Source organism: Colobus angolensis, unplaced genomic scaffold (genome assembly GCF_000951035.1).
Source record: "Colobus angolensis palliatus isolate OR3802 unplaced genomic scaffold, Cang.pa_1.0 Scaffold64, whole genome shotgun sequence".
NCBI classification, from domain to species: Eukaryota; Metazoa; Chordata; class Mammalia; order Primates; family Cercopithecidae; genus Colobus; species Colobus angolensis.
The window spans coordinates 1820007-1831686 of NW_012120043.1; the positions used below are offsets into that span (position 1 = coordinate 1820007).

At 61.5% G+C, this 11680-nt stretch overlaps 1 protein-coding gene across 1 annotated transcript; it reads right to left on the bottom strand.

Annotated features, from left to right (window-relative positions):
- Nucleotides 1-6571: 6571 nt before the first annotated feature.
- Nucleotides 6572-11359, bottom strand: ABHD17A (abhydrolase domain containing 17A). Its single transcript, XM_011964038.1, is given in 6 exon segments — nt 6572-7023; nt 7107-7286; nt 9470-9664; nt 10454-10524; nt 10527-10602; nt 10789-11359. Coding segments are annotated over 6 exon segments (1080 nt in total). The 5' UTR covers nt 11121-11359; the 3' UTR covers nt 6572-6797.
- Nucleotides 11360-11680: the final 321 nt, after the last annotated feature.

Below are 11680 nucleotides of genomic sequence, written 5' to 3' on the forward strand. Positions count from 1 at the left end.
AGCCTGGAAGGTTGGGGCTGCAGTGAGCCATGATCATATGATCACACCACTACACTACAGTCCGGGTAATAGGGTGACAGTCTGACTCAAAAAAAAAAAAGATTCCTGGCCAGGTGCAGTGGCTCACACCTGTAATCCCAGCACTTTGGGAGGCTGAGGTCAGGAGTTGGACAACATGGTGAAACCCCGTCTCTATTAAAAACACAAAAATTAGCAAGTTGTGGTGGTGAGCGCCTGTAATCCCAGCTACTCGGGAGGCTGAGGCAGGAGAATCGCTTGAACCCGGGAGGTAGAGTTTGCAGTGAGCCGAGATTGCGCCACTGCACTCCAGCCTGGGCAACAGAATGAGATTCTCTCAAAAAAAAAAAAAAGAAAAAAAGAAAGATCCGTAAGGAAGAGTGCACAGGGCTGCACACTGTACTGCTGGTAACAGAAAAAACAGAGAATGGACCCCAGTGTCAGCGTTGGGGTCGCAGAGACCCCGTGGCTGCTGGAGAATCGGGCAGAACTGTCAGTCCTGCCGCGGAGCCTCACGGACGAGGTGGGAAAAGCAAGCTTCACAGTACAGCCTGTCCCCAGTCACGGCCTCAGTTCTCCGTGTGTTGTCACCTGTATCCACAGGCTGTTTGCTCACGGATGACTTCTGCCAACCTGTGGAACCCACCTCTGGGCAGGCCTGCAGGGACCCGGGGCCACAGCAGGAGGGAGTGGACGGGTTGGGGAGATGGCCATGGGGCCTGCAGAGGACGCACTCGGCGGTCTCTGCCACCCATCTGAGTGTGTGACGGTGTGACCCTGACCTCTCCCGACGATCCTGATTGTCAACAAAATCCTAAAGTCCCCGCCCCCCAGGGGCTGGCGTTCCTGCAGGACACTGTGGTCTGGTGATAAAGCCTTTATTTACATGACTGCGTGTGTTGCATTATGTGACCGAAACACCAACCCCTAAAGCCGCTCGGCGTTTATTTCTGCGTTACGGCGTTAAATCACTTACCATGGTCCGGGCGGGCCCCCGCGCACGGGGGCGGGGGCACCTGCAAGCTTCTGGGGGACACAGGACAAGGTTCCGCCAGCCAGGTGGGAAGGTGGGGCAGCGGCTGCCACCCTCCAACCGGAGGACACAGTGAGGTCACCCTGCTGGCCGACTGCAAGGAAGCCCCAGTGTGGGGTCCTGCAGGGAGCATCTCTGGGGTCCACGGCCTCCATGCTCGGAGCTGCTGCAGGGACACCAAGGCCTCCTCCATCCTGCACAGGGCGGGCAGCAGGGGCAGGATCCAGCTGGCAGTTCCTTTCCTGTGTGAATCCCCCTCCCCCGCACCCCCAGTCCCTCTTCAGCAGGACTGCAGGGCCAGGGCTGGGGATTTTATCAGCACAGAACCGGGAGGGGACCCGAGCCCCCACTCGCTTGGCTTCCCAAAGATGAAAAACTTCCATAAGAGCTTCCCTCCTTGAACAGGGTCGGACAAGTGGTGTTTTTTTGTTTTTTGTTTTTTTTTAAGATGGAGTCTTGCTCTGTCACCCAGGCTGGAGTGCAGTGGTGCAATCTCAGCTCACTGCAACCTCCGACCCCCAAGTTCAAGCGACTCTCCTGCATAAGCCTCTCGAATAGCTGGGATTACAGGTGCCCGCCACCATGTCGGCTAAGTTTTGTACTTTTTTAGTAGAGACGGGGTTTCACCATGTTGGTCAGGCTGGTCTCGAACTCCTGACCTCGTGATCCTGCCTCAGCCTCCTGACCTCAGGTCATCCACTGCCTCGGTCTCCCAAAATGTTGGGATTACAGACAGGCTTGAGCCACCACGCCCGGCCTAGTGGTGAGGTTTCAGGGCGCTCTGCTAACAGCCACAGGCTTCACAGAAAGCACCTCGCCTGGACTCGTTCCCTCCGTGAGGCTGTGGGGTAGGGCCGGTCCCAAAGTCGCGCTCTCATCCTCCACGGACACACACGGTGCCTGTTCCGAGCCCTGCTTCCGGCTGGGTGCTGGGGAGAGAACAGGCTCTGGTCTGGCAGGAGAGCTCGCTGTCTGCCCGGGCACATCTGTCCCGGGACCTTATTTCTGAGCCACCGGTGCTGTCGTGGCTGGGAGACACTGAGTGCCAAGGGAGCGCAGGCCTGGTCAGGGTCTCGGTTACTTCTCTTGGTGGGGAAGCAGGGACAGTGACCCCAGCAGCCCAGAGTCGTTGTGAAGATCGACGTGGCCCGTGGCTGGAGCCCGGAACCGGGAGGGAAGTGGGACCAGAGGCTCGTGCTGGGCCACTCTGACACTGGCTGGGCGCCCGCCGGACAGAATCCCAGTTAACAAGCCGGCCCTGCACTGCCACCTTGATGCTGACACCCGGATTCAGAGGTGGACAGGCAGGTGCCCGCCATGGGAGAGGAAAGAGGAGGCGCCTGCTCCCAGAGGCCCCACCTCAGGTCACGGCCACCACAGGTCAAGAGGACGGAATCACCCAAGGAGGGATGGTCTCCATCCTCTTCCAGAAAGCCAGTGGGCCCTCGGGTCATGCAGAACAGAGTCAGCCAGGCGGGTCCTACCAGCTTGGCATTAATGGGACGACGGACGAACCACAGCCACAGCATCATAAGAGCCTGGGTCAGCCGCCCACACACCCATGCTGGGACCCCGTGAGTGCCAGTCGGGGCTGACAGGCCACTGGTCCACCGGGTAGCAGCCTGAGGGTGCACAGCCCTGGGCACCGCTCCACATCTGACCCACTGGACGGGCCTAGCCCACATCTCAGGCAAGCCTCTGCCACACCTACAGCAACCATGCTCCAGGCACTGGCCCTGGGCAGGGTCTGCCTCCCTGCCCCACCCAGGGCTCCGGGTAACCAGACTGGGCCTAGGCCACAGCGTCACCTGGCTGTTGTCTGTTCTGGCACCCAGGGGCCCGCCCTGGGGTGTACCAGGTGCAGGTGACACAGGGTGGACCGGAGATTCAGCCCCCAGGCGCCTACCCGGGGGAAGGCTGCTGCCAAGCTCCAACAAGTGTGTCCTGGAAAATACACAAAATGGAGAATGGGAAGTTGGCTCTGCTCCCAGGTGGCCTGGCCCTGGGCCATACCAAGTGGGAGGTGGGGAGAGCATGCGTCCTGGAACAGAGCGCTGGCCTTCCCTGTCACCGCTCTTGCGGGGTCCTCCCGGGTCCCAAGAGCAAGGGGTGGTGGGGAGAGGTCGAGGGTGGAAGTTGGCCTGAGAGCCTGCAGCCTGAAGGCCCGGACTCAGTTTACCCCAAGTGAGGGGAGCAGGCTGAGGGAACGCAGACGTGTACGCTGCAGGTGTCTGGGAGCCCTACCGAAGCCTCGGCTCCGAGTTCGCAGCAGCTTGAGAATGGGGCTGCCTGAAACCAAGGTCAGCGTCGCCCACAGGGAATACCCACAGCCCGCACAGAGGGAGGGGGGGCCCCAAATACATAGATTTCCAAAATCCTCTTCACCACAGTGTCGTGTGGAACTCGTACCACGTGGATCAGCTGAAGTTGTCAACTATTTTAAGATGATAATTTTATCTCAGTTTGATCTACAAATCTAAGAATCTAAGCAATCTCAATGTTTTCAAAGAAGATCACCACGGTGGGAGAACCAGACAAACTTGCCTGCTGTTCAGGAGAAAAAAGAAATGTGCAAAATAATGCAGGGAGATGGGGCCTCCAGACAGCGGGTCATAAAGACAATGGGGTTCTGGAAAACTGGGATAAGAGTCTAGAGACAGACCCGAATCCACTTGCCATAAAGACAGCACTTCAGTGGAGAAAAGAATGCTTTTCTGGGAAATAAAGTTGGGACAATTTGGGGAAAAAAGTTTTGCTTCCTACCTTACTTCTTACCAGGAATACTTTCTTTCTTTTTTTTGTTTTTTTTTTTTTGAGACAGAGTCTCGCTCTGTCACACAGGCTGCAGTGCGGTGGCGCGATCTCCGCTCACTGCAAGCTCTGCCTCCCGGGTTCTCCTGCCTCAGTCTCCCGAGTACCTGGGACTATAGGTGCCCGCCACCACGCCCGGCTAATTTTTTGTATTTTTAGTAAAGACGGGGTTCCACCTTGTTAGCCAGGATGTTCTCAATCTCCTGACCTCGTGATCCACCACCTCAGCCTCCCAAAGTGCTGGGATTACAGGCGTGAGCCACTGCGCCCAGCCTTACCAGGAATACTTTCTAAAATTAGACATAAACATTTAAATATACGGGGGGGGGGGGAACAACACTACATTTCTAGAAGAAAATCTCAAATGTTTTATAATCTTACAGAGGAGAAGATATTCCTGAGATGACACCAAAATGCAGGAGCCGTAAAGGGAAAAAAACTAATGACCAGTAACAATTTTAGATGCCTGGCTTATAGAAAAAAATACACACAAAGTCAAAGACCTAATGACAGACAGAAAAAACAAACACTTCTACTAGACAAAAGGTGAATTTCCTTAATCTGTAAAGTGCACCTAGAAACCACCACCATCCACCCAACACAAAAATGAGCCAACAAGATAAAATACAAATGGCTTTTAAATAGTCAAACGTTTATAATAAATGTATTTCCCAATCTCGAAATGATTATCAGTGGTAACAATCATCAACGTAAAATAGACGTGACAAGAGCATTAGGATGTTTCATTATACTTACAGGAAATACAACTAAAGCTACAGTGAAACACTATCTCACGCCTACCAGGTCTACAAATTCCAGCTTGGGCAAGGTGTCACTGGCCCCCTCTTATAGGCTGGTGGGGGAGGACAATTTGGTACCATCCCTTTAGGGGCCTAAATAAAGCCCCTAGCACTTCTGCACCAAGGAATTTAGCCTAAGAAAATAGTCCGACTTGGGCAAAAAAGGGTTTGTACAAGGAATAAAGTTAGCATTGTTCGTTATAAAAGTAAAGACCCTAAATTTCCACAGGAAAGGGGATAAATTCTGGAGCTATAAAACTCCGTTTCCGTGTTAATCCCACCTGTATCTGAATGTATGGGCGCCCCCCAAGCTACATTAAGTATAAGGACCCCAAGTAAAGAAACTGACCTTTTGCAGAAACGCATGTAGTTGTTCCTGCACAGACTTTTTTTGTTGACACGTAAGAAACGGGTTTCTCTCTGCCCCAGGGGAGGAGAACTGGGCCTTGGAGGTTAGGACTGGGAAAAACACATCAAGTCTTCACCAAACACCTTTTCAGGCTCCTTGAATTTTCTACCCTGTGCACCTGAACACACTTTTGTTCTCTTGCAAGCAGTTGCTTTGCACTGGCGGCAATGAGGACACGGCGGAGACCCAGCTCGCAGAAGACAACACGCTCTGGGCGAGCGCAACGCCCAAGGGTCAGCGGCAGCAGCGAGCAGGGGGCACGGGATGCGGGGAGGCTCTTCGGAAGGCATAAAAGTCACACGTGTTCCGAAACGGGAGCCGCGCTGGGGGGCACGGCGCACGACCGGGGACAGAAGGAGGCCACTGAGGTCGCAAAGTCCAGGCCGTGCAAAGCCCCGTGGGCAGCCAGGAGCCCAGGCGTTCCCTGCTCCAGCGAGGTTTCCTTCCGAACGTCCTGTCGCACCGCTTCCCATGGAACGGCGGGCGCTGCCCCGCAGCACCGACCCCCCGGCGGCCTCCACGCGCCCACGAGGAACTCTAGGCCGAGGGAAGGCGTGGGAGGGGCCGGAAAGGGGCAGGGCCGACCCGGACGGGTCCCTGGCTGGGTCCCAGCAGCCGCCACTTACCACCGAGACCGCCTCTTTGTCCACAGCCTGACGCCAGCCACTGCCGCCGTCTCCACTTCCGCACGCGCGCCGCCACTTCCGCTTCCGTCAGTGCTGCGGCCCCGCAGGTGACGCGGCGGCCTACTCTCGCCCAGGCTGAAGCACCGCCCTTTCTTAAAGGAGCCGCGGACTAGAGCTACTTGGAGGCAGCTTGGGGTCCCGGCCTCGCCACCGCCCGCCTGGGCGCGCGACACAGGCTGAACCCTGCCCAATCCTAAGGTGGACGACAGGCCACCGGTTCCCGAGTCCTCCCAGTCCTAGGGTTTCTGCCCTAGAGATCGTAGGAACTCTTCTCGTGACCCCAGCTCCAGGGTCGGCTCTCTCTTCCAGAGGAGACCCTTGGGGCCCAAGCACCTGCCACCACCCTCTGCTGGACCCCAGCTTCGCCATCTACAAAGGAAGCGGCCTGCTTGCCCGAGCTCTGGGGTCCGTCAAGCGCGTCACCTCAGGACCCAGAGTGCCCTGTCCTGGCCCCTCTGCAGTAGTACTGACGGGAAGCTGTCCAGGGGGCGGTCCCGCGATGGCAGCAGGGCCCCCACGCCTGGCGTCCTCATCGCGCCCACCCAGCAGGGCTCACCAGCCTCCGCAGGAGGTAGGCAGGGGTCCTGGGCTCAAATGCTGCCCCGACCCATCACCACCCAGGCAACCAGCTCCCTAAGGGGCCCCCAGACTAACCAAGACCCACCCCGCTTCCGCAGAGGGTAAAACTCATAAGGGGGTCCGTGCCGATCCTTCCTGGGGACTCAGGGGCGAAACCTGGGAACCCCGGCCCCCTTTCGAGCTCGCTGAGCCCTCGAGAAAGTGAGCAGAGCCATGAAAGGAAGGAGAGCAGTCCTAAAATTTTAAATCTTTAATTTCCGTTTTCACGTATTTTCTTCTTGCTTCCAAAAGGAAAGGAGTGCGTAGCTCTGTTGCCTGTACATCGTCCACGGCCCCTGGGTCGGGGCGGGGTCCCCTGGGCCGCCCGGGGGTCCACATGCAGCCCCTGGGGGACCGGCGCGGGGTGAGGTCCGGGGGCCGCCTTATTGCTGAGGTCCGGCCGGTTGGGGCCCCGGCCGCCGCTAGGCGCGCTGGCTGGGCAGCTCCTGGGAGATGAAGCGGCGCAGGCGCTCCAGGTACTGGCTGTAGAGCTCGATGTCGTTGTGCCCGGCGCCCTCCACCCACAGCGGCTCCACGGCCTTGGGGCAGCGCTCGTAGAGGGCCAGCCCGTGCGAGAAGTCGATCACCTCATCCTCCGTGCCGTGGATGATGAGCACGGGTGACGTGATCTTGGACACCTTCTCGATGCTGCGGGACGGTCGTGGGGCGAGTGAGACCTCGCGCCCAGTCCGGGCCCCGCCCCGCCCCCGTCCCCGCCCCGGCCCGCTCACTTGGGGAAGGCGTCGAAGCAGTAGGTCTTCTTGGTGTCGGGGAAGGCGACGCGCATGCCCGAGGTGAGCGGCGAGTGCAGCACCACCGCGGCGCACTCGTAGCGCGAGGCCAGGTCCACGGTGGGCACTGTGCCGATGCTCTGCCCGTACAGGATGATGCTGTCCGGGCTGATGCCGTACCTGGCGGCGCCGGAACAGGGTCAGCCGCGGCCTCCAACGCGCCCGCACCCTTCCCGCCGGCGGGCGTCCCCGGGCCCAGCTCCGGATGCGACCCTCCAGTCTCCCCGCCCAGCCAAGTCAGTGGGTCAGGCCCACGCTCCACACCAGTCCCGAGGGCCTCCCCAGCCCCCAGTCACTGCAGCGGTGGGCGGAGCCAGCGGCCCCGCCCCATTCCCTGGCGTTTCCTTGCCAGGATCTGCTGGGATCCCACCTACGGAGTGACCCTGGGGCTGGCGTAGGGGAGGCCCTGGCGCCTCTCCTCCTCCTGGTCACCCCTAGGCGCACACTGGGAACTGTGTGCCCCCTACATCTTGAATGTTTCACGCTTTCCTGCCCGGGTTAGAAAGCCGTTCCTGGTGCACTGGCCGGGACAGGGGATACTCTTCCTCCCTGCAGCCCTTGCCCACCCCCTTGGCCATGAGGAATTCAGGCAGCTGTGTCCCCACATGTCTCCACCCAATTTTGGACTCTCAGAGTCCCCACACCCAGTGAGGTGCCAGTGCAACCCAGGTCAGCATCAAGGGTGGCAGCTGCCGGGGTGGCACCTCCTCCCACCAGCACTTTCACTTGGGAGTGGACAAGTCCTCGGCCACCTCAGCACCATCAGCTCCCACCCAGGGCCACCCCCACCCACAGGTCACTGGTGTGCGGCCCCTGGCCCAGCTGATCCACCACTAGTTCCAAGGCCTCCTCGTGCCCAGTCCCAATCATGCGGGACCCACCTGCCACCCTGCCCATGCCGGGACCCCACAACTCTCCCCCCACACGCTCCAGGCTCTGATCCCAGGCAGCTGCCCTCCTGCGAGACAGGAGCATGGGCAGGTGTGCATCCCGTCTGCCTGGCATTCGGACTCCACCAGCAAGCCTGTCCCTGTCCCTGGCCTGGAACCCCAGTCTCCTGGCAGCACTCCAGCCCAGCACTCACCCACGCCCCAAAGGGTGCTGCCTGACGTGCCTGCGGCCCCAGCTCTGCCCCAGCCTCCCTGGCCTGCTCCCTAGCAGCCATGGCCAGTAGTGTGCTGAGTCAGCCCAGCCGTCACCTGCTCCAGGCAGGAGACCCCAGCTGCCACGTGGATGTCACCACTCAGACAAACAACAGAACACGTCCCCAGTGGAGGCCCTGGGCACACTCTGGCCTCCCCCTGACAGCTCTGGGCCTAAGTTTCTGCAGGACAAAGCGGCAGGACAGATGGCCGAGCAGACAGAGTTCAGAGCTGGCCATGGCAGGTGTGACTCTGCCAGTGCCCCGAGCAGTAGATAGGAGGGGCTGAGGAAGCCGCATGAAGCGGTGGTCGGTATCAGTGCCCCACACTGCTGGGAGGCCCCCAGAGCCAGGGTGGTGCCAGGGTACCCAGCTCCCAGGCCTACAGCAGGGACTGCCTGGGATATCGCCAAGGCAATGAGGACCCCACCTCCCCAGGGCCTCTTGACTTCTGGGAGCTGCGCCTGGTCCCTGCGGGAGCGGGTCAGACCAGTGGGCTGGGCAGGGCCAGGACGAGACAGCCCCAGTGGGTGGCGAGCAGGAAAGGCCTCCAGAGGCCCACCCGGGTCTCCTCGTCCAAAGCAGCACCGGCCCGGGCGGTGTTCAAACACCGATGAAGAGCCCAGGCAAGCGCAGGGCTGGGGACCTGGATAGCCAGGAGGGCTGGATCTGGAATCGAGGCTGGCCCAGACCCTGACCCTGCCCCGGGACGGCTGAGCTCCACAGCCACAGGGCCTCATGGGCCAGGCCTCGGGACCTGGATGCAGCAGCCTCGCCTCACCTGGCCCCAAGTGCTGCCTCAGCCGATGGGCTCGCAGCCACATGTGCAGACCCCCAGACACCACCCAATCCCTCCCACCAGGTGACATCCACGCCCCTGTGACAAGCTCAGCCCCTTCCCATCCTCAGGCCAGGGGCTCCCAGGGAGCCTGGCTCCACAGGCCAGGGTGTGGGAGGACCGCCTGGCCACACCTTGGCCGTGTGGAGGCAGCACCCACACACCCGAGCTCGCCTGTCCGGCTCTCTGGCCCTGTGCGTCCACTGTGGCTCCCCTGCTGCAGGGCCGCCCACCTTCCTCCCAGGGAAGCCTGCTCCCCCCAGCCCCCGGCCTGGTCCCCTCTCGCGTGTGCCCAGGCTGAGCTGCCTCCAGGGCCGCCCTCACCTGGTGCGCAGGGCCTGCCAGGCAGCGTCAATGTCGGCATAGAGGTTCCTCTCGGACGGCCTGCCCGAGCTGGCACCGTAGCCGGAGTAGTCATAGGAGAAGATGTTGCAATGGAGGCGGGAGCCCAGGCCAATGTAGAAGCTGCTCATCTGGCCCAGGTCCACAGCGTTGCCGTGCGAGAAGAGGACCGTGTACCTGGGGCAGGCCGGGAAGGGCCGTTCACATCCTCATTCCCAGCGCCTAGCTGCAGGGCAGGAGGATGCGTACTGACAGCCCACCCCGGTGGCCAGCCATGCCCAGCGCCTTGTTTACTCCCCTCCCAAGGGGGCCCAAAGCCAGCGAATGGACAGGGGAGGCTACGACAGCACAGCTCCATCTCCGAGGGTTCCCCATGGGGAGAGAACAGGAGAGCTGGCAGGGGTACAGGCAGCCTGGGCTGCAGAGAGGCCAGCCAGGGAGCCTCAGGACTCCCATCTGTGAAGCGGGACACTGGGACCATTGGTCACACCCTCTCTCCGGGCAGACTTGCAGTGTGTGCTCGGATGCTGCAGGTTTCGCTGCCCTGGAGCCCTTCCTCCTGGAAGAGCCTGGACCCCCGGGGATGGAGCACACAGGCCCACCTTTCAGGACCTTCCCAGGGAAGACCGTGCTGCTGCTGGCAGGGCTAACTGGCCTCCCCTCACAGAATGGTGCCCTCACTGTTGGGGACAACTGGACCCCACCCCTGCCCCCAAAAAGCAAACACGCCCAATCCCTGCTCACATTCACACAGCCCCTCCTGCCCCGCCACCCTGCCCAAGCCCTGAGGTCGTGCTGCAAGGTCTGTCTGCTTCCCAGCACGGGAGCTGCCCCAGGTGGTGCCAGGAGCAGACGGCCAGGCTGGCCCTACCATGGACTGCTTCCTCCAATTCCCCCAGGACCCTGCCCAGCCCAGCCAGAAGGTAAAGGCTCGCCCTCTGGACTCAGATCTGGTCAGAACCCCACCTGGCGAGAAGGCAGATGTACCCGCAGGTCAGGGTGGCCCCTGTGCCCCACCCCAGCAGGCAACCACCAGAGTCACTGGGTCACTGGAGTCGCCTGGCCTGCCCAACCATGCCAGCTGGGGATGGCCTCCCTGAGCCTGGTGTCCTTGTCTGCGAGAGGCAATCGCTGGAGGGATGGTGCCAGCCCGGCCGGGGACACCACCCATGCCAGCTAGATGGCCCTTCACGGCAGGCTCAGGCCCTCTGGGGCACCACCAACCACACCAAGCACCCAGGGCAGAAACGGGAGCCCCAAAAACAGGGCGACCCAGCCCGGGCCCGGCCACAGCTGCTCACCTGGCGCCAGGCACGCAGCGAACATACATGCAGGAGACACGGTTGCCGCGGGCGCTCTTGGTGGGGAAGACCTCGATGGTGTCCAGCTCGCGCTGGCTGTACTGGAAGTCGGCACGCTCCGTCAGGTGCAGCTTCCAGCGCCCGGGTGCACCCGAGGAGGCCCGCAGGGTCCCCAAGGGGGCGGCCCCGGCCCCACCAGGCCCCGACTCGGGTTCAGGCACCAGGGAGTAGGTGGCCTCCGGCGGCAGGAAGGCGAGCTTGGCAGCGATGCGGCCGGGGCAGGGCGGGCAGCAGAAGAGGCAGCAGAGCTCACTCAGCGACAGCCCGTTCATGGCGGGCGCCACCCGGGCCGGGCCTCCACCGGGGCCCCCGCCAACAACACCACCCGGCCTGGCCCAGCAGGGGAGGCGTGGGGATGCTCCGAGTCGCGGGCAGGGGGGAGGGCGCCCCCCCAGCTACCGCCCCAGACAGGAGCCCCGTTAGGAGGCCAGGGCCCAGCCCCATCGCGGTCCAAGCCGAGTCCCAGGGAGCCTCGCGACCACAGGTCTCCATGTCGTGCCGTGGGAAGCCCTGCAGGGGAACAGTGGCATTTGGGGTCCTTTGGGGGGTGCCACGGTCCAGCTGGGCACCCCCGGGAAGCGGGGCATCCACCCATGCCAGGGGGCGGCATGGGCCTGCGGCCTGTCCATCCCATCCCCTCAGCCCTCCCCACAGCCTGTCAGGCACTGCACCCTACGGCTCAGGGAACCCCAATTCAGCCCCCTCTCCACGGGATGAAGGAACCCCCACCCTCCCTCAGCTGGCGATCACCACCTCTTGCCATGTGAGCACAGCCTGGGCATGCGAGGCACGCAGGGCATAGGACTCCAGCCCCGCCCACCCCCCAAGCGCC